The sequence below is a fragment of the Scomber japonicus genome, chromosome 14, assembly GCF_027409825.1.
Source record: "Scomber japonicus isolate fScoJap1 chromosome 14, fScoJap1.pri, whole genome shotgun sequence".
In the NCBI taxonomy this organism is placed as follows: domain Eukaryota; kingdom Metazoa; phylum Chordata; class Actinopteri; order Scombriformes; family Scombridae; genus Scomber; species Scomber japonicus.
In genome coordinates this window covers 4,632,270-4,656,048 of record NC_070591.1, presented here as the reverse complement: position 1 = coordinate 4,656,048, position 23,779 = coordinate 4,632,270, and the positions used below count along the sequence as shown (strand labels likewise).

The window sequence follows — 23,779 nt, the reverse complement described above, 5'->3', positions numbered from 1 at the left end:
TTAGTTTTCATTTCTTACTTTTGCTCCTTCACTTTTTACATTTTTATTCTCCCCCTTTTGCTCTGCCAAGACGCCCATACACCTTTTGCCCATCGTGCAACAACACCGGCAGGCCAGCAGACTGTCTGTGGCTCCTTTACTGCTGAAAACATACAAGACCATTTCCACAAGAGGACTTATATGAATCGAAACGCCAATGCTGACGTAAAGGGCAACACTTTCTACTCTCAGGACCAGAATGACTGTGTGGACGAACAACATTATATAATTAAGCAGCACCAGAACCATAGTTCCCACAATCCTTCGTTTTTCCTCAGGGGAGACCGAGATGGCAGCAGACAGCGATTTGAGGGTCTCAGCCAGGAAGAAGATGAGCAGGGGGAAGGGGAGGAACAGAAAGATGAAGAATGAGATGGCTCTGATGACAAAAGGAAATACGGAGAAGAAAATAGGGAAGCCGGTGATAGAAATAATCCAGATCACAACACAGACCAACACAGACGCTTTGATGCTCCGATTGCAGTGGTACCAAAGTGGCCAGACGATGATTAAATACCTGTAATATAATACAGACAAAGACTTAATCTGGATATAATCAGATTCAGTGTATTCTGTGAGACTGTGAGAATGTGTCTAAATAATGCTGGAAAGACAGATAACTACCTTTCCATGGCGACACACACCATGAAGCCAACACTGGCAATCAGACCATAAGAATGCACCAAGAGTTTGATGAAGAAGGCATTGACGTTGGCCACAAAAATGATCATGCTGCATATCTGGATGAGGTCGGCGATGAAAACGTTGATGACGAAGATGGGAGTTATGTTATTATTATGCACCTGCAACATATGAACATTGGTAAATATAAAAATGTTTTAACCCCTATAAGGTATTCGGTCTGTGGGACCAGTTTTCAGTTTTTAGCTTAAGAAAAATGAGACAAATAATATTTTTTTCAAACTAACATTCATTGGAAAACATTTTCGACGCCCCCCCCCCCCCTTCACATTTATATTACATCGGGTTCACTGGACCCAGGTCTAGTGAAAGTGTGTAAAAGATCCACTGTACCCTCATTTTCCCTTCCTCCTCTCTGGGCCTGTGTGTGTGTGTGTTTGTTTTTCTATCCTGGTGGGGACCGCAACCTGACATACTAACCTATGGGGACTGATTTTTCCCGTGGGGACCGACTGGTTTCAAAAGGGTGGAACCCACTGGACATCACCCAGTCAGGAGTCCCCACGAGGTAGTAAAAACTGGTATGTGTGTGTGTGTGTGTGTGTGCGCGTGTGTGAGAGAGAGAGAGAAGGAGAGTGCGGGAGCAGGTGCACACTGTGGGTGCACCTGCTCCCGCACAAGGTTGCAACATTGTTGTAAAATTGGAGTACCCAACACTATCTGCACCCATATTCCCACACATTTCACCCTCTGTCTTGCAGGAACCAATCTTGGGGACCTGACACTATAAATATTCCACTATAAATATAGATTCTCTGTTCAGATTACCTTACAATTGATTTTAGAAGAGAGAGAAGGTTTAGATGGTGACACAGAGGATGAAGTTGTGTGACGATCACATCTCTGAAAAAGTTTAACACTGAGTTGGAAGAGGAGGATGAGCATCAGCCAGCTCAGAAGCTTAAAAAAGCCCCAGGACCAGCCTCTGCACCTTATGTATGGTATAGTCTGGTATGAAAATGGCCGTGTTAAATGGGGCTAATGTGTTGTTCAGACAGATTTTAGGTTAAATTTCTAATACAATCCTTCATTTGTACATTTGTACTAGTACAAAGACTAGTATAAATGTACAAATAAAGGATCATTTGTACATTTGTTGATTATTTTCTAGTTATGCCTGCTTTATGATGCATTTTCTTATTTTGTTGCATTTTAATCAAAAAAATAAACAAAAAACGAGGGACATTTCTATTCATAAACAAACAAAAGGTAAATGGAACAAATTTAACATATGTGTTGTTTATATTACTTGCAATGTAGATGAAGTAAAGATCTGCTGAGTATTTTAACAAAAAAAGGTTTGATTATGTTGTATTAAAAGCCTCAAAATTCAATGACAATATAAGGGTTAAACTCCTCTGGAACTACTTTCTGATGTTTTCAACAAATGTATTGACATTTTGGTGAGATGCATTCTTCCCAAAATTTTACCCCACTGGTGTCTGAGATTGCATACAAACAGACATACCAGTTACAAATGCATTAATCTCAGTTATTATACTCACCTGGGAATACAGAGCATAGATGGCCAGTATGGTCAAAGGAAGGCTGATGATGATGACGACCAAAGAGACATAAAATAAAAGCTGTGTGTCTATCAGCATCCTGCCGTCATTATTAGTGCTGTTAGGTGAGGTGATGTTGCACAAAAAATCGTCCATTGTTCAGCAGGATTAGACCTGAGACCAGGTCGCTTTTTCCCCTTTAAAACCAGAAATCAAACAGTTGTAACAAGTCAGAAAATGACGTATCTACAGTTTCTGCACTGACATGTAGAGCTAAATGTCTACTGTCCATACATATTGACAATAAACGACTTAGAAAATACTGTATTCAAATAATGCATATAATTACACATAAAATACAAATTAGTATATGTGCACACTATATAATAATGCAGAATCAATAACAGTTTAATATGTTTTAGAATGGAAACAATGATTAATCCATTCATGCAAGAAATGCCGTTCAAAGTGCATTACAACAAAATAAATGACATACAACGAATCCTCTGCTCATCAAAACTGTGTTTCATGGATGAGAGACACAAAGACAAATGAAAAGTAAATAGCGTCTGGTTTAACCACACTGTAATATAAATCTATTGTTCAAAGCTGGCGGCATTCACTTTGCATTTGTCTGCTTGTCTTTTTATATGCACTTGTCTAATCTGTAGAGTGACATTAGCAATATCTCTATGCTATTGTTGTAATACAGAATGTAACACAGCTGTATTTGACTCATTGTATTTTCTCATTTTCTTTATCTTGTTGTCACTTTTACATGTTTTTATTTTCATTTATTTGTTACACACTAAAATTGTAATTAACAGAAGACCAAAAAAACCTAATCAAATGTAACTGGTTTTGGTTTTACAGTAACTGTTATATATCCATTGACCAGAGTTACCAATAAATAAACACTCGTACTTTACGTTTGTTTTTAAAGTAATGTGCCATAAATAAAAAAAAAATTACCTTTGAAAGCTGCAGGACGTTCTGTATGCAGTGTGGTGTGGTGTTATGTTTCCTGCAGTTAAATAGACCACGATATATACAGTATGTTGAGCAGCTTCCTTATTATGTCATCTAACAAGGGGAGAAAAAAATGAGCAGGCATTAACATGAATATTACATCAGAACAGCTGATATAACCAACTATAACATCGTCTAGTTTAAGGATGTTTTGTAAGTTGTTTTAGATTTATATGCCATTAAATGTCTGATGAATTCTGAGTGTGCTGCTTATTTATTACTCTACACCTCTGCATGATACTGGGAGGAGACTGTATATGATTGAGAAGTACATAATGAAATAACATATTACCTCTAACAACAATGACGTCCTCTAAAATGATCATAGTGGAACTTTAGGGGCATGTGTGGGAACATATGAAACCGATTCATTATATTTCTAAACCTGCTTTTCCTTTGCTGGTATTTGGCAAGAGGCAGGACAGATCACCATTTCATACTTTTTGATTTAGTTTTTTGATAAGTTTCATTGTGTTTGATGGACTTTGAGAGTTTGAGGCTTGGCCAGCTCCGGCTTTTGAAGTTTAATTGAGCAAATGAACTAAGTTAAATCAGTTGCACTCATCATCACCAAAAGCACCGAACCATCTCGGGTGCTCACCGCTTGAATCCGAGAGACAGCCTCCAGAGACCTGATCAGGAACGAGCAGCCACCCAGGCAAGCTGATCGGTATTCGGGACCCCCGAAGCCCGACGAGACCGCATCATGGCATCCTAACATGGCTGAATTCTACCAAAATCCCAAAACCACAGACAGCTGACGGTTCGTCTTCTGAAAATCAGGCTGACTAAAACATCTTTCATTTAATCGGGCTGGTGTGTTCAAGTATTCATTTCCTTTAATCCCCTTTTTAATATCATTCATCAAGATTCATCATCATCTTTCCATTCATTAGAACATATAACATGTTATATGTTATAATACTGTATGTATACAGTCATCTGTTTATTCTTTTCGTTTTGTTCATGAATTACATTTATCTTTTATTGATTGTTTATCATTGTTAGTTAATAAACCCCATATGATCATACTTGGTCCTTGTGTGTGTGTGTGTGTGTGTGTGTGTGTGTGTATTCATTTGAAGTGAATATCAGGATGGAGAATTAATAACTTCAGAAATTTGACTGATTCAGAAATGTATTGAGGTTTCTGACATGGAGGAGCTGAATACCAGGCTAAAGATGATGTCCTTATATTATTATATATAATATAAATAGTTTTACTCTGCTTGAGGAAAATTCTGAACAGCAGAGCCTGATCCAGCTGTAGTAAATACAGCCATTGCTTCTGACCACTACAGCTGCTGGAGTGATGATACCTTCCTGGAAACATAGCTTTTCTTCCATTTGAAACAGAATTCAAACAATAATATAAAATCAGAAACATTATGTATCTACAATTTCTGCATGTAGAGATGTAAAGCAAAATGCCTACTGTACATATGTACTGATGATGCATGATATACAACTTCCTGTATGCATACAATTCATGTAATTTTATCTAGGCATAATATGTAGTAATGCAGAATCAATGACAGGACAATATGTTTTAGAATGGTACAATGATTCATGCCCTTATTGCACTCAAACAAACAGACTCACTTGTATTTCATGGATGAGAGACAAAAACTAATAAAATGTAAATTGCGTCTGGTTTGACCACACTCTACTGTAAATCTTTTGTTCAAAGCTGGCTATATTCAGTTTGCATATTTGTTTTTTGCATGATTGTTTGCATTTCTATTTTTATGCACTTGTCTGCAGGAACACACATTTTACCTTTAGTATTTTCTTAATTTCTGTACCTCATTTTAACCTAATTCTTTATGCACTACTGTAATACAAAAAGGGAGGGGGGGGGGGGTGAAATGTACTTCATACTGTTATATATATATATATATATCTATCCACAGCAACTTTGACGATAACTGTATGCTGTGTGATGATGTTAAATGTTAAATGCCCAGCTTTTTTTTTTACATGTATGAGCACATTAGACCTAACATGCTGTGTGAGGGATGACAGTATGTAGGTAATCCATTAAAACTGCACAGTTGGTATCTTACAATTTTGGTATGGCAATTTGGAAACTTGAAAGCAATAATAACTTTATTTATATAACACTTTTCACAAACAGATTTACAAAAGTGCTGTACACACATAACATACAGTAAAATAATGAAAGTCATTGGGGGGAAAAGACAAGGTGTCAGTAAACAAAGCAAGTATAACAGATATGCATGTAAAAAAAAACCGAATGAATAAAAGTAAATGAATAAGTGAAAACCAAAATAAAAACAGCAATAGAAAAATCACAATTAAGAATAAAAAGCAGCTTTATACTACATGCCTGATCTCTTGTCTATCTCTTAAGCATGAGCTTGAATGAATGTAAAGACAGTCACAGCCTCATGAATGTCAAGGCTTATTTCCCCTGGGTCAGTCACCAGAGTTGATCATTTGCTGATCAGTAGCTTTGCTCTGCTCGCTGCTGTAATGCTCCTGGTGGGGTAGGACACCAGCCAGTGGACGGAGCAAAACTGTGGTGCAGCCATACTGCAGCATATATACAGTTAGCTGCAATGGATGCTACAGGTAATTATTTTCTGTGTTTATTTTTATGAAGACTCCAAAACAAGCAATTGAAATGAACGGTGTAAAATAACATGTTATTTTGGAAAGCTTTGAGTGAGTTCTTGTTTCCCTGAATCTCTATAATAAAGCTGAGGAGTGCAAAGCGAGCACAACCCCAATGCCAAATTGAAATGAACTGGAATCATCCTTTAAACAACTTGTATAAATAATCTAAAAAATAGATTTGCTGTTGAAAATGAGTATATGAGCTCGATTTTTAAGAGACAGAGTTGCTCCAGAAACTTTGTTTTTATTGACTGTCAGGTGTCTTATTGTATGTCAGTCACCATCTTGTCCCTGAATTTCTCTCTTCTTTTACTCCGTTAGCTCTGTCTACACAGAGCTGACTGTCTACATGCTATTATCATTTACAGTGACGATCTGCTGCTATTCCTGTTCTGCGTGTCCGTCCTAGAACAACACAGAGAGGCTAAAATCTTGTCTATGGCCCATTTTCTCATGAAAACATATAGAAATACGTCTCCAAGAGGACTGAAGCAGATGAGTACAGCAGGGATAGTCGAAGTATAATTTTTTGTTATGCCACAAATTATGTAAGGCAGGAACATCAGTGTGTAATTAACCAACACCAGAATTGTAGCTCCAACAATTCGTCGTTTTTCCTCAGAGGACACAGAGATGGCAGCAGACAGGCTTTTAAAGACACCAACCACAGAGAAGATGAGCACGGGGAAGGGGAGGAGAAGGATGATTTCAATGAGCATGGTCTCACCAGCGCAGAAAATGGCAAAACAGATAATGACCAAAGCTAAGACCCAGACCACGACACAGACCACCACTGAGACCTTCATGGGTCGTCTGAAGCGGTACCATAGGGGCCAGGCGATGAGCAAATACCTGTAATACAAGATAGAAACATAGATCATCTGAATATCATCCAGTATAATCAAGACCTCAATGATGATTCAGAAATATATTAAAGTAATGATCAGACACATGCAAGTACACATATAATGGGAAAACAGATATTTACCTTTCCAGGGAAGTACAGACCATGAAGCCAACACTGGCCATAAGACTAATGCCGTGAATGAAGAGGGTGATTCTGACCACAACATTGTTGGGTTTTCCCAACCACATCGCCATGCAACACAGCTGAAGAAGGTCAGAGATGAGGAGGTTGATGACGTAGATCGGAGCAACATGATTATGTTGCACCTGCACGTGAACATCAGTAAAAAAAAAAACAAAGAAAAACACTTGAGTTGTAAACATGCTGCTCTAAATTTAGTCATGTTTCTGAATGTTGTGTTCATGGACTTTTTAAAGCAATTTCTCCCCAAAACAAATTATAAAGCAGTGTGTGTATCCACAAGTTAATCAAAGTTCAAAATCATGCCAAGTTCTGTTGTTGATAATTCATATTGATCAGACCAAGATGTCTGTTCAATAGAGGGTTGATGAACAGGCCTTTACAATTAGGTTCACAACTAACAGTTACTTTAATTACTTATTTATGAAATACTCCCACATTTGACATCTGCCATCAAAGGATTTGACAACATTACATTTTTCTTATTGCTAACAAATCTTATGTGCAGAGCAAAAACACCAAGCATGTGTGCATGTATCCACATCTACGTTTATTGTGATCCTGAATAAGCTACAGTAACCAGGAACAAAACAACATATCATCTAGTGTGACTACTCATTGACATGTCCTTGATAGCTTTTGGACAACAGCAGAGGTCTACTGCACTGAGGAAAATATAGTAAGATATATCGGTTTTGGATACACACACCATAATTGTAAGTGGGATCAATTAATTGCTGATTTGGCGCTTTTTGCTGAAAATAAGAAAAACGTGAAAAATGTCAGCCAAGTCCTTTAACCCCAAAATAAGATCCTTCACTGACAGACAAAAACATAAATATCTGATATAATGTACGCACCAGAGAATACAGATAGTAGATGGCCAGTATGATCAAAGGAAGACAGATGATGATGACGATCCAACACACAATATATAGCTCAGTTGAGAGCTTTAATACCTCAGAATCATAAGAGCTGTTGTTCTGTAACGTGTTGTTGCTGTACAGATCTTCCATTCTTCAGAGACCTATCAGGTTATATAGAGGAATAAAGTTTATAAAAGTTATAGGTACTATTTGACAATAAGATTATCCTAATAAAGGATTTATAAGGTTATAAGGTAAATTGGTGAGCGTTATTAATTAGCTTGTAAACTCTTCATAAACCATTAACTAACAGTTGTAAATGAGTTATAACCTTAATTCCCACACATGGAATCGGGGTCACTATCTATCAAGATGAAGGCAGACTATACGACTGCATTTGTTGTCCGTCTAGGTTAAATAGACTATTAGAACTTTTGTTCTGTTTTGTCACTTTCACAGTCAGCAAATTATTTTCCCATCCATCTTAATGTTTCTTGCTATCTCATTCTAAGCATTACTTGATGAGTTTTAGATATTTGTAACTGCTAAAATGGAGACTTAAGAAATGTGAAACACACATTGCCATCTATTGACATGTAGCACTTACAAATGCCAAAAGAGACTCATTTTAAAGTATGAAAAATTTGACCAATGTTAGGTATTGGGTAGGAACACGTATGGCTATTAACTATAATGTATAATGATCAAAGATAAAAATAAAATTGAAATGTCTACATATACACACTGCATAGACTTCTCAATGCCTCTTTTGCATTGCAACATTTCTGTCCTTTGATGCTTCTCTATGGGCATTACTTAGCAACAACCTCTCTGTCTGCCTTCAACATGTAAGAAATGATGTAAGCGACACACGCATAAGTGTAAACAATAAGTTGCATGTCTAAATTTGCTTTCCAAATTTCAATAGTGGCTTGTTATACTGATTTGCAAACATCAATAACCTGCCTTTTAATACTATATGTATCCAGCTAAATGTTTATATGCAGCCTCAAAATACACTTAAGTAAAACCTAATGTCAGACTCTGTATTTTATGTTGTTATTTGTGTTGTACATTTCCTGTTTTATTTTGAAAGTCTAGTCTTCCACTGTGCTGTCAGTTTTACTTCCCCTCTTTGTTCTTCTTCCCACCTTAATTGATTACCTATTTGTTTCACCTGTGTCTTGCCTCCCTGTGTGTGTACATAACCCCGGCCCACCATGTCTTCCGGGCCAGATTGTCTTTGTTACCCTGTGTACTTGCTTTCTCATGTTGTTCATGTTTGTTTCTTTGTGTAAGACCGGTTTGTTTTTTGACCTCAGATTTTCTGCCTGCTCCTTGCCTGTTTTGTTTGCCTGATTCCTGCTAGCCTTTTCGTGTATGACCACCTGCCTCCTATTTGGATTAAAGAACTTGCCTTACTGGACTTTGTACCTCTGCCTCGCTTCCCCTTCCTGCAACTGGGTCCACACTCACCAGCCGTTACACCTAAACTTTGGAACAAAGGATTGACACCTTCATAACTACTGTTCTCATCTGGCAGAGTCTTTGTGATTTTTTGCCATTACCTCTGCTACATACTGTCTTTTCATATGAATTGAATCTTTCTGACTCTGTTTACCAAGTCTGACCTACCTGACTTTGACATTTGTTTTTTCTATCTTCATCTTGTTTTAGTACAACAAATAAATGTCTGAGTGACCTAACCCTTACCCTAAATATCTGATTGATGTCTTAAGTCCATAAAAATCTTTCCTATCCATTGTACCCGGTGGGCGTGGCAATGTCCCAAATTTTGATGTTTTGCCATCAAACAGGACGTTTTTATAACTCCAGCATACATTGTCCAATCAGTACCAAATTGCTCACACATGATGAGGGTCCTGTCCTGAACTGAGTCATATATTGAGTCATAGTCGTTGTGCCAGCTACTGGACAGAAAGTCAGCCTCATGTCAGCATCATCCGATTTACATGACATTTACATGTGTTCTCTACATTATATACAGCATGATACATACTAAATGGGTGTTCACAAGTGCCACATTTCGGGACACAGGAAATGTTCTTTAAGACATTCTCCCAATATTCGATAAGAGCCCAGGTATGAGTATGAAAACTTCTACGTGCCCGTGATGGGGGTGCATGGGGGTGCATGGGGGTGTAAGGCCCCATTCAATGATGCTTGCAGCTTTAATTTTGTTTTATTTTCTCCCTAATTAAAACACCAAATTAATTTGTCCACAGATATAAGGCAATACTGAAGAGAGGCATGTCATTGACTGAAACACTATGGTGTCTACCTCTGCTGTTGGAGAGTTAGCTGTTGGGGTCCTGATGAGTACCGGCAGCTGCTCTCCAGCAGTGGAGAAACTCTGATGGCATTATATAAGAAGTGCCAGGGACTGATTCAGGGGGATGTTGAATTAATTAATAAATTCTCATTAGCATCGCTGGATGCTAAGAAACATCAAGATAACATGTACTATCAGTGATAACCACGAAGACTGCAGAGTACAAATACAGCAAACTCAAAACATTACACAACATTACACACAGAAATTTGCAGTTAACATAGTAACTAATTTCAAAGATTCAGTCAAATGTCAGATACAGTATATACTAATATATTTCTTAGCAAAGTGATAGCATCATTGTGTAAATGCTCTTCAGTAGTAAGTGAACACATCACCTTTCTGCATATTCATCTTAATGACTCTACATTTTCTACATGTACGTGCACCAAAACCTCTGAACTGTCTGTTCATCAACAATAAAGTGATAAATGTATTAAATGTACCTTTGAAAGCAGCAGGACCACAACCTGAATGACTTCTGTATGCTGATGTCTGTTTCTGTCCTCTGCATCCAGCCAGCGTGCAGAATATATCCGCTGTGTGTTTGGTGTATGTGGACAGATAATCTACATCTGTATTTGACACATATCATGGTGGTTTCTTGATAACCAATGTCCTCTCTACTTTTTTTTTTCTCTCTCTCTTTTTTTTACACTTACTAAGTGAGCTTATCTATGTGTATGAGGAATCCAACAAAATGAAAAAAGGGTAAGCAAGCATGAATATAGTGTAAATAACACATCACAAAGTGCTTCACAATAAAAAATAACAAGACGATAAGAATAAAACACTAAATAGAGATAAAGTAGCTAGTCGGTGGCTGCTTATCAAAGAGGTCCACAGATCCTAAATCTAGTGGGAGACAGTTCCAAAGTTTAGGAGCCTCAATTCTGCCTGGTTAGGGTTAGGGTTAGGGTCAGTTGTGTCTTCAGAGCTTCATGCTTGCAACACTTTATCTTCTGTTTTAATCTTAATTTCAGGATGTTGCATAATAACATTTGCTAATTCTCTAGCAATGTGACACATGTGACTCTGCTTCCTGTAAGTTTAATGTTAAGGTCAATATTTGACACATACAAACTTGTTATCAGATATTGAGTTTTCTAGATTAATATATATTGCATACTGTTTGCCTGTGTTTGTGTTTTAAACACTAAAAGTAAAGTGAGGATACCCTCACAAATAATATCATTAAATAAATAGATTATTATTAATTTAATTTATCCACAGAGACTCTGTCCTCTGCTTGTAAATTATTATTTTCCTATTACTTTGCTGCGTTCAGGACATTTCTGGGCATCAACCTTTGGGCAGTAGGTGTGTAGCCCCAAGCTAATAACAGCTCATAGGATGTGAGGTCAGGACTCGAAGCATAGTGACCAGGTTACATCTGTCCTCGTCTCTCCTGTCTTGTTTTGCGCCAAATCAAAAAAGTTTTTACATACAGACCATGCTCTTTAAGAGAGCAATGTTAACAATAACTGTACACACGTATGTTCATTTTTTTCAAAGCAATGTGACATAAATTTTACCTTTGAAAGCTGCAGTGTGATGTTGTGTTCTGTGCATGCAAACAGGCTACAATATATATGTTGAGTGATTATCTACATCTTATCTGAGGAGGGGAAAAAAGCTAGGCAGGAGTGCATTTTAATAGTATATCATCATTTTAACTATTTAAATAGTGCTTTTCAAAAACAGATCATAAATGTGCTGTACACGCATAACACACAATAAAATAATGAAAGTCAAAAAAGACAAGGTGTCAATTAAAGCAACTATTACAGATATGAATATAAAATCAATATACATGAATAAAACACACAAAAAGTACATGACTAAGTAAAAACCAAAATGAAAACAGCAATAGAAATATCACAATTAAGAATAAAAAGCAACTTTATACAACATCTCTTGTTTACCTTTCTAGCATAAGCTTGAATAAATGTAAAGGCAGCCACAATCTCACACATGTAATCAAATTGCAATCTGTCCTGGATGTAGATCCCTAAGAAATGAGCCGTAATGGCTGCTACAGAAACTAGTTTCTGTGTTTACTTTCATTAAAACTTCAAAACAAGCAATTTAAATGAACAGTGTTAAAATCTTGTCTATTCGGAAAGCTTTGATTGAGTTCTTGTTTCCCTGAATCTCTATAATAAGGCTGCAAAACGAGCGTGACTTTTAAAACCACATGTATGGGAAATATGCAATGATGAAATAAACAAGAATTATTATTTAATCAACACGCCTAAATATAACCTCAACAAACAAATTTGTGTTTGCAAATGAAGAGAATATAAAATACATTTTTAAGAGACAAAGCTTGTATAGAAACATTTGTTTTTGTTCCTTCCTTTTTATTTCCCTGAATTTCTGAAATTAGAAATTAGTTTTCTCTCCCTACACAGACCTGAATGTCGTCATGTTATTATCATTTACAGCAATAATCTGCTGCTGCTGTGTTTCTATCCTGCAACAACACAGAGAGGCTAAAATCTTGTCTATGGCCCCTTTTCTCATGAAAACATACAGAACCAAGTCTCCAAGAGGATTGAAGCAGATGAATGCTAAAGGGTGAGCCATAGTATAATCTATTGTTATGCCCCACATTATGAGAGGCAGGAACAGCAGAGTGTAATTAAGCAACACCAGAATCGTAGCTCCAACAATTCGACGTTTTTCCTCAGAGGACACAGAGATGGCAGCAGACAGGCCTTTAAAGGTCCCAACCACTGAGAAGATGAGCACAGGGAAGGGGATGAAGGAGATGACTGCAAACAACATGTTCATATAGCGTTCCATGAGAATGGCACATCCGATAATGACCAAAGTTAAGACCCAGACCACAACACAGACCACCACTGAGACCTTCACGGTTCTTCTGAAGCGGTACCACAGAGGCCAGGCGATGAGCAAATACCTGTAATACAAGATAGAAACATAGATCATCTTAATATCATCAGTTCCACACCTCAAGGAAGCTTCAGAAATATGATCAGACACATGCAAGTACTAGGGCTGTCACTTTGTACTCAAAATGGGAACATCGTTTTGAATGTGGGGTTTTGACGGTCCCTCTGCTTGTCTGCTCTGTTACTGCTGTGTTCTGTCTGCAGGGGATTAGGAAGCACACTGATCAGCAGGGTGGGACACACCTGGGCCTGGACAGTCCCATGTATAAAGCCAGAGAAGCTGCCAGTGTAGTCTCTACTCTCCTTGACACAGTCCTGTGTTGCTTTCTTGGTTCTTTTACTTTGCTTTTCTCAACAACACCACACACTCACTCATCCACTCCTCACATGACTGGTTTTACAGACTAACAGACTAACACTACATATCTTTTGTTTTCTGTTGTAGCCAACACAGCATCAGTACAGCTCCGAACATCATCTGGTCAGAGTCACCTTTGACACTGAGATGAGTAAATTGGACCAGGTTTGATATAGAGACTGACGCGGTCTCTCTCTTGGGACAAACAAAAGATCCATTAACACATTCCACAGAGCAAGAACGACATAAAAGTAACATAAGACAGATTTTGGTGTCTCCTTTGGACATCATAACTTACTGGAGAGACTTCACCCCCCTTTTCTACCATCAGATTGGAGTTATACAGACCTGTCATGAATTAAAAGACACTACACCAGCCATAAAGTATAGAGTATGGCATTAAGGAAGCATAACACAGCTACAGAATCAGGAGTTAGGAAAATTGAACCGATAATGATTCCAGGCGTATGTGGCAGGTCATACGGGTCATGACAGACTACAAAAAGATTGACAACCATACTGAAAGCAGCAACCCCTCATTAGAAGAGGACCATAACAGGTTATTTGCCTGCTTTGATGCAGATAACAACACCAGGGTATCATTCTTGACTCAAATGAGGTCAGGAGGGCACTGGGCTACATCAACATGAGGATGGCAGCTGGACCAGTCAGCATTTCGGGGCGGATACTTCAGGTATGTGCAGATCAGTTGGCAGAGGTCTTCACTAATATCTTCAACCTTTCCCTGAACTACACTGTTGTCTCAACCACACTGTTGTCTCCAAGCAACAATCATTGTGCCTATTCCCAAGCAAAAAAGCATTAGTTGTTTAAATGACTATCGCCCAATTGCACTCACCCCAGGCATAGCCAAATGCTTTGAGAGATTAATTCTGGCCCAGATTAAACGTTCCATCCCTGCCACACTAGACCAACACCAGTTCATCCATCACTGGGACCCAGCTTCCTGCAATTGGGGACATTTACCAAGCATTTACCAAATTTACCAAATCTTTCTGACCCAACACATCCTGGCCACCACCACTTCAAACTACTTCCCTCTGGCAGGTGATACAGGACAAAAAACAGCTTCTTCCCCCAAGCTGTTAAACCAATGAACGTGGCCTGATCCCCTCATCCCACTCACCCACAAACAGTCACTGATTGTGGCCTACTGTTATAACAAGACAGTGCTGTGGTTGCACCTTTTTATATTGCACTTTGTTTATCTTATAGATTGTTAATGTTGTATTTATGTCTTAAGTTGTTTTTAATTGTCTTAAATGTTATGGCTCAGGGAGTTCTATCTAAATTTCATTATATTGTTGTCTGACCCTCAATATAATGACAATAAAGCTACTAAACTAAACATGGCACATTCCTGAACTCCCCTTCTGTGTGTCTTGAAACAACACACAGCATGAAAGTGAGAAGATGAGTGTTAAAACTTATTTTAAAAACTTCTTGGTGAATAGTATGGTTTAAACACAATACCAATTACTTATATCAATATCAATTACCTAAAGAAAACCTCCATTATTGCATTTATTACAGCCATTACAGATAAATGGGTATTTGAAAGAACTGTCAGTATACTTTATCCTTTTATAAACACAAATGTTGGTATGACAATGGTTACGTAATGTGAGAAAGTGTTACATTGATGTTATGTTTACATTATGATGATAATTATAATGATTGTGTATATGAATATGATTTATTAAACTTAACTAATTAACCAATAAGTTAAGTAAATATAAACATTTCCTCCTAAACACAGAGGTGGTGCCCCTGATAACGAGAGTTTATAAATTTGAACATCCAAAATTGCTACTTTGTTAATTTCCACTTCCTTGGTTTTGATTAAACATACTGAATTATGAACTATGAACACTAATGAATACCTATATGACTCCCCTTACTTTGCCACAGTCTGGAGCTGGGCTGTGACAGAGGTGAAAAGCTCATATTGGAGCTGAAATGAGCTGCTGGAATGTAGGCTGCAGTCTGTACATTAGATCATTTGAAGTAGTTTTCTTTATGATCCAGCAGAGGGCGTTCTAAAACAATATACATATTGCAGGTCATTTTGATTTTGTGCAGTACAGCCCTACATCATATACATATACTGGGAAAACTGATAGTTACCTTTCCAGGGAAATACAGACCATGAAGCAGACACTGGCAATTATTCCATGGACATGAGTGTAGTAGGTGATCATGGCCAGAACGCCCTTGGGTTTTCCCAACCACATGGCCATGCCACCGATCTGAATAAGGTCAGAGATGAGGAGGTTGATGACGTAGATTGGAGCAACATGACTGTGTTGTACCTGCAACTGAACATGAGTAAAAGGAAATAAGCACTGCAGTTGTAAACATGCTGCTCTGAACTTAGTCATGTTTCTGAATATTGTGTATTTTATGAGCAAAATGTGTATGTTTCCACTAGTTAATCATTTTAAGAGAATGTAATATAGGACATGGCAAGGTTACATGTATAAACATGCACCTGCTACTAGGGCTGTGCAACAAGTTGAAATTGTTTCATTAATTCAAATTATTATTTTTGCACACTAAAAATGTCCACTAAAATGTCCAAATCACGAAATCTCGGAATTATAATATACACAAAAATATCATTTTTAGTCAAAAAGAAATACATCAGTCAGTGCGGCTGTTCATTTACATGTTCTGAATAGTTTTTGGATAACAGCAGAGGTCTACCACACAGAGGAAGATATAGGAAGATGTGTCAGGCTTTGGAAACACACACAACTTTTGTAAGTAGGATCAAGTCATTGCTGGATTGGCTCTGCACATTAGATTTGCAGAAATAAGAAAAATATAGAAAATTGCCAGTCTAGTCCTTTAACCCCCAAATCTGTTAAGATCCTTCACTGACAGACAAAATCATAAATATCTGGTATAATGTACGCACCAGAGAATACAGACAGTAGATGGCCAGTATGATCAAAGGAGGACAGATGACGACGATGATCCAACACACAATATATAGCTCAGTGTAATGCACAGATAGTTGGTGAGTAAAAAAGTCATAATAGTCATAATAGTCATAATAATCATCAAAATAGCTGAAGTTGCTGTTCACTCCATCCATTCTTCAGAGATCTATCAGGTTATAAAGAGGGAGAAAGTTTATGTAAGATATAGGTCCTACAAACACACACACACACACACGCACACATACATTTTCATCTTCCCCTTCACTTAAATGAGAGAGTGTGTCCAAACTATATATATATATATACATATACACAGTCAGTGATACCAACAAAGATCGTAGAGTACAAATACAGCGCACCCAAAACATTAAACAACATTGCACACAGAAATTTGTAGTTAACGTAGTGACAAGTGGAATCATGTAGCTACTTTCAAAGATTCATAGTCAAATGTCAGATACAGTATATATTAATATATTGCTTATCAAAGTGATAGCATAATTGATCAAATGCACTTCAGTAGTAAGTGAACAGATCACCGTTCTGCATATTTATCTTAATGACTTTCAATTTTCTTGTCCTAAGTTTCTACATGTACCAACACCTCTGAACTGTCTGTTAAAAACAATTAAGTGTTAAATGTAGTAAATGTACCTTTGAAAGCTGCAGGACCACAACCTGAATGACTTCTGTACGCTGGTGTCTGCATCTAGTCAGTGTGGATGACCTGTATTTGACATGCATTTCTTCATCATGGTTTCTCAATGACGAATGTCTTCCTGTGGTTTTTCTATGAAAAGGGAGTTTGGTTTTACTAAGTAAGCTTATCTATGTGTTCGAACAAGACATATAAATAGCACCTTACTACTACTGTATTGAGATATTGTTTCTTTCCTTATTGATTGGAACACATATCCCCTTTTTTTTTAAATGATCCTGTTTACTGACGCAGCTGGTTATGTTCATATTAAAATCTGTAATAAAGAAGAGTCCAATATGTTAATCATATTTAGAAATCATATGTGTGTGTGTGTGTGTGTGTTTGTGTGTGTGTGTCTTTACATCAGTAGTGTCTTCAGAGTTTCATGCTTGCAACACTTTATCTTCTGTTTTAATCTGAAGTTTAGGGTGTTACCCAATCATATTTGCTAATTTCCTAGCAATGTGACACATGTGACTCTGCTTCCTGAAAGATACTGTTTCCCTGTGTTTGTGTGTTTTAGACACTAAAAGTAAAGTGAGGATGCCTTCAAAAATAAAGTCATTAATGGTTTATATTTATCAGTTAACTTGATACAAAGTTGAACAAATAGCAGAATTAAATCAGTTCTCTTTCTCTCTCTCTCTCTCTCTCTCTCTCTCTCTCTCTCTCTCTCTCTCTCTCTCTCTCTCTCTCTCTCTCTCTCTCTCTCACACACATGTAAAAGTCCAGTTTCTTCACAGACTCAGGCTCGAGACATCAAAGAGAGTGCACAAAGCCTACTTACTGCAAATCAGCCTTTTTAAAAAAAAAAAAAAATTTAAAAATCTTTTTCTTACTTCTCTTTTCTTGACTTCCCCACTGGTTTTTTGCTTACAGCCATCACTGTCAATTTCCAGTTAAGTGATCATTTTCCCCACACTCCACAAAACAAAATGTAAAGCAGTGTGTGTTTCCACAAGTTCAATCATTTTAAGAGAATACAGTCTAGGACATGGCCAGGTTACATGTATAAACATACACCTGTAACTAAGGCTGGGAAACATCTTGGTATTATTTGATTAATTAAAATTATAGTTTTTGCAGAATAATGTTTAAATTGGTGTTGCTTTGGCTCTGCACATGAGATTTGCCAAAATACGAAAAATATAGAAAATTGCCAGCCAAGTACTTTAACCCCAAAATCTATTAAGATCTTTCACTGACAGACAAAATCATTAATATCTGGTATAATGTACGCACCAGAGAATACAGATAGTAGATGGCCAGTACGATCAAAGGAGGACAGATGACGATGACGATCCAACAGGCAATACGTAGTTCAACTGCAAGCTCAAGTATGTCCGTATCATAATGAATGTTGTTCTGTAACGTGTTGTTGCTGTACAGATCCTCCATTCTTCAGAGACCTATGAGGTTATAAAGAGAAATACACATACGTTTCTACATGTACCAATACCTCTGAACTGGTCTGTTAATCAACAATAAAGTGTTAAATGTAGTAATTGTACCTTTGAAAGCTGCAGGACCACAACCTGAATGACTTCTGTATGCTGATGTCTGTTTTCTGTCCCCTGCATCAAACCAGTGTGCAGAATATATCCGCTGTGTGTTTGGTGTATGTGGACAGATGATCTGTATTTGACATGCATTTCTGCATCATGGTTTCTTAACCAATATCTTCCTGTTGTTTTTCTATGAAAATGCATTTTAGTTTTACTAATTAAGCTTATCTATATGTATGTAGCATTCAACAAAAAGGGGAAACAAGACAAGCAAACATGAACATAGTGTAATTAAGTAAGCAGACTTCATTTAAATAGCACCTTTTTCAGATCAGACATTACAAAGTTTTTCACAATACAAGATAAAAGACATAGTACTATATAAAAAAGACTATAGCATCAATAAATTAAATAGGTAAAGTAGCTATTTGACTACACAGATCCTAAATCCAGTAGGAGACAGTTCCATAATGCTCGATCATCATCAACTCTTGGACCCAGCGGTGTACCTTACCTCATCTACAAGCGCTGCCCAGAGATTCTCCGGCACCTATGGAAGACGTTAAAGGTGATCTGGCGAAGAGGGAGAGTTGTTGACCAGTGGAGGTGTGTGGAGGGAGTGTGGATCCCCAAAGAGGAGAACTCAAGAAACATGGACCAGTTCCGGACAATCTCACTGTTGAGCGTAGAAAGGTTTGTGTTTTTCAGCATCGTCTCCAGAAGACTGACAGAGTATCTCCTCAGGAACAACTACATCGACCCCTCCGTCCAGAAGAGCGCGGTTTCTGGAGTCCCTGACTGCTTGGAGCACACTGGTGTAGTTACACAGCTCATCAGAGAGGCTCATGAGAATAAAGGAGACCTTGCAATGTTGTGGTTGGACCTGGCCAACGCCTACGGGTCTATTCCTCACAAGCTGGTCGAGCTCGCACTAGACCACCACCAGTTCCCAGTAAGATTAAGGGTCTGATCCTGGATTACTACAATAATTTCAGGCTGAGGGTCACTTCTGGGTCAGAAACATCAGACTGGCATTGCCTGGGGAAAGGAATAATAACAGGCTGTACCATCTCTGTTGTTTTTTTCGCCCTTGCCATGAAGATGGTGGTCAAGTCAGACAAGGTGGAATGCAGAGGACCCCTGGCCAAGAGCATACATAGATGACCTCACCATTATGACAACATCGGTCCCAGGGAGCAGGTGGATCCTACAAGGACTTGAGAAACTCATCACCTGGGCAAGGATGAGTTTTAAGCCCTCTAAGTAGAGGTCCATGGTGTTGAAGAAGGGTAAGGTGACTGACAAGTTCCGGTTTTCAATCTCAGGAACTGTCATACCATCCATCACAGAGCAGCCGGTCAAGAGTTTGGGGAAGCTCTTTGACTCAAGCGTCGCCATCCAGAAGTCCACGCAACAGCTCGGCACTTGGCTCACCAAGGTTGACAAGTCTGGCCTACCTGGTAGATTTAAAGCCTGGATCTACCAGCATTCCACCCTACTCCGAGTCCTGTGGTCACTCCTGATCTATGCAGTCCCTATGACAACCCTGGAGTCCCTTGAAAGGAAGATCAGTGGCTTTCTTCGGAAGTGGCTGGGTCTTCCACGCAGCCTCTCCAGCGCAGCCCTATATGGGACGAGTAACACCCTGCACCTCACCTCACTGAAGAATTCAAGGTAGCACATACAGAACAGGGACTCCAGGGACTGCAAAGTGTCAGTCAAAGAAACCATGTTTGTGCATTTGAACAGTGTGTTCTGAGTATTAAATGAAGTGTGACAGCTTTATAATAAAAACTTTAAATACTACTGTATTGAGACTTTGTTTCTTTCCTCATTGATTGGAGCACACATCTCTTTTTAAAATGATCCTGTTTACTGAAGCAGCTGGTGATGTTCATATTAAAATCTGTAATAAAAAGAGTTCAATCTGTTAATCATATTTAGAAACAAAATGAAAGTATATGAGTGAACGAAAAATGTGTGTGTGTGTCTTTACATCAGTCGTGTCTTCAGAGTTTCATGCTTGCAACACTTTATCTTCCATTTTAATCTGAAGTTTAGGGTGTTACACAATCATATTTGCTAATTTCCTAGCAATGTGACACATGTGACTCTGCTTCCTGAAAGATACTGTTTGCCTGTGTTTGTGTGTTTTAGACACTAAAAGTAAAGTGAGGATGCCTTCAAAAATAATGTCATTAATGGTTTATATTTATCAGTTAACTTGATACAAAGTTGAATAAAGAGCAGAAACTTAAATGAAATCAATATTTGTTGCCACTGCTCTCTCTCTCTCTCTCTCTCTCTATCTATCTCTATCATCTATCTATCTATCTCTATCTCTCTCTCTCTCTCAGAGTCGAGGAGGAGGCTTTGAATACTACAAACACCAACCGACAAATCAATCAATAAATCAATCTTTATTAATATAACCAAAACACAAGAAAGTCATCTTGTAATAGTAATTTCAACTCCTTTGTAAAATACCCAACCTCCCACCTTCTCACCAAGCTGTCTAGACCTTGTAATTGTAAATTCAGTTCCTTTGCATCTCTATTACCTGAGATACCCATTCAAACCTTGTGTATTTTAAATTAGGTTGTCTAGACCTCTTGATTTCACACCTCAGGGGGTCGGTGCCGATACCTGCGAAAGACAAAAGAGTGTAGAATCACACCTTAGGTAAGAGGCCGACCCCAAAGCAGACAAAGGACTTTAAACACACCCCAGAGGTGGGCCTTTCCCTCAGGTATAAATGATTAAGTTTTCCCCATGCTCGGGGTCTTTCTTCATTCAGAACCGCTCGCATGTTTTGTTGATTGACCTTTTCTTTGCAAAGAAAATAAAACTTTGTCGGCCAGCAGAAGTCTCTATTTCATTCTTCACCAAGAGCGCAAAATTTCCACGACAATTCAAGGCATTTTACATGTGGAGCAGGTATACACTGTGCTCTTTAAATTCAATTAAAGTCCTTCATAGTACATCTTTAACAATGTGTTGTATTTTAAAAGCTTGTGATTTTACCCATTGTGTCAAATATTCATCTTCATATCAGTGTGCATATTCATTTATTCCTGTTATATTTCTTATAAATCTTATGTTATACATGTTATAAAACATTTTTATATAGTTATTTAATTATGTCTATCCACAGAGCAATGTGACATTCATGTTACCTTTAAAAGCTGCAGCACCAAGTGTGATGTTGTGTTCTCTGTATGCAAACAGACTACAATATATATGTTGAGTGATGACACCCAGTAGCTTTGTGATTATCTACATCTTATCTGAGGAGGAGAGAAAAAAGCTAGCCAGGCATGGATGTAATAGTACCTCAGAACAAGTTAAATATTAAATGCATGCCACCCAAAACAAGTATTACTTACAGTATATGAATGTAAAAAATAATACAAATGAATAAAACAAACAGACAAAATTAGTATTAGTAAAAAGCAAAATAAAAACAGAATAAAAAGCATCTTTGTACAACATGACTGTTCTCTTGTCTACATCTCTAGCATGAGCTTGAATAAATGTAAAAGCCTAACCCTCACACACACACACTCACTCATCCACTTCCTAGATGCCTGGTGGTTTTACAGACTAACCCTACCTATCTGTTGTTTCCTGTTTTCACTTATATGTTTTGACTACTTTACTCTTGTGTTGCAGCTCAGGATGAATTCACAAGCCGGGCTGTCTCTCGCAGTGTCTTTTATTTATTTTCCACAATATCCGGTAGGAAACAATAACTTAACAGTCCACCTGTGTGTCCTTAGCTGCTAAAGCAACTAGCATGTAATAGCATGTAAGCTCTCATGCTGGTTACCACAATAACAACGCTCAACTGTGTTTTCTTCTTCTCTTAGCGCATTAAACAAATTGTCTCTCGTTGCCTCAGCAGCACCACCTGGTGGCGGAACTCCAATATCGCGCAACTCATAAATGAACTAAATGCATTGTAAATTAAACCATTAAATGAAACAGAATTACACACAAAAATGAATCGGGGGGGACTGTAGACTGTAGGGATGAAAAGTTCATATTCAAGCCGTAATGAGCTGCTGGAATGTAGGCTGCAGTCTGTATCAGACCATTTGATGTAGTTTTCTTTATGATCCAGCAGAGGGCGCTCTAAAACTTCACCAGGTCAACCTGTTGCATTCTCTGCTGACCTACTAATAAACTGAGGTACTGTTAATATGCGGTTGTTTTGTTAATATAAAAAGACTGAAATAGACAAAGAACTAGATGCTAATAAATCAATATATTTCATTTGTGTCTCTTAACTTCTCTACACTGTGATGCTTCTCGAGCTATATGCTGAACTTCCACCTGCTCCTTTTTAACATTATATTATTCTGGGTTGCATACCGGAAACTTGTGTTATTTTTTACTCATGGTTGTTATTGTTATAATTACAATATATATTATTATTGGTTTTTAAGATAGTTTTGTGGATAGTAGCAATATAAGCAATTTTTATTAAGAGTTTCATACTCAAAGACCATTTGTTCAGCTGAGCTCTGCCTACTACACACGGGTAAAATTATTTGTTTTTAAAGAAAAGATATAAAATACGTAAAATATTTCTAATTTTGGAAAAAAAAGAACGAACATGTGTTTTCAGGGCTTTTACATTCCCAAATGAGCAATAAAAAAAAGGATCTTTGATTAATTAAAATGTAAAAGTCGACACAAGTAGAGAATATAGACCCGAAAAAATAAAGAAATAAGATATAAAAATGATTACACTGTACTCATGGTTATTGCTATTATAATTATTCACATATAGTATATATAACATTACACACACACCTCAAACTAAAAGAGAGCTACTCAGTTAAAAAAACAAAAAGAAGTAACAATCCAGTGATGATTTTGAGTTCATCTTTGCAAACAATAAAATGTAAATAAGTAAATGTAAATTAATACAAAAGGTGATATAACATTTAACATTTAATATAAAGTTGTTTAAACCCTTAGTAAGTATGTTATACTGTACCTAGATATATAAATGGTAACGACTTATGAATCCACATTTCACTAAATCCTCCAGTTACTACCTTCATCTGAGACCAACCGTGTTAACGAGCAAGTGATCCTGCTAATTGACTGTTTAACAAACCAGCTTCATCTCTTCCAGGACG

General features: G+C 37.6%; 3 protein-coding genes across 3 annotated transcripts; all 3 read right to left on the bottom strand.

Moving 5' to 3' along the window:
• LOC128373300 (mas-related G-protein coupled receptor member B4-like) lies at positions 1–3,996 on the bottom strand. The gene is made up of 3 exons (XM_053333588.1): positions 3,877–3,996; positions 664–842; positions 1–556 (listed from the first exon to the last, which is right to left on the bottom strand). The coding sequence occupies exons 1-3, from the start codon at positions 3,994–3,996 to the stop codon at positions 1–3; spliced, it is 855 nt and encodes a 284-aa protein (XP_053189563.1).
• Positions 3,997–6,277: 2,281 nt separating this feature from the next.
• Positions 6,278–7,979, bottom strand: LOC128373299 (mas-related G-protein coupled receptor member B2-like). Its single transcript, XM_053333587.1, has 3 exons — positions 7,824–7,979; positions 6,904–7,088; positions 6,278–6,767 (listed from the first exon to the last, which is right to left on the bottom strand). Exons 1-3 carry the CDS (start codon positions 7,977–7,979, stop codon positions 6,278–6,280), a joined length of 831 nt encoding a protein of 276 aa, XP_053189562.1.
• A 4,609-nt stretch (positions 7,980–12,588) lies between these two features.
• Positions 12,589–16,579, bottom strand: LOC128373298 (G-protein coupled receptor 4-like). Its single transcript, XM_053333586.1, has 3 exons — positions 16,400–16,579; positions 15,607–15,791; positions 12,589–13,108 (listed from the first exon to the last, which is right to left on the bottom strand). Exons 1-3 carry the CDS (start codon positions 16,577–16,579, stop codon positions 12,589–12,591), a joined length of 885 nt encoding a protein of 294 aa, XP_053189561.1.
• Positions 16,580–23,779: the final 7,200 nt, after the last annotated feature.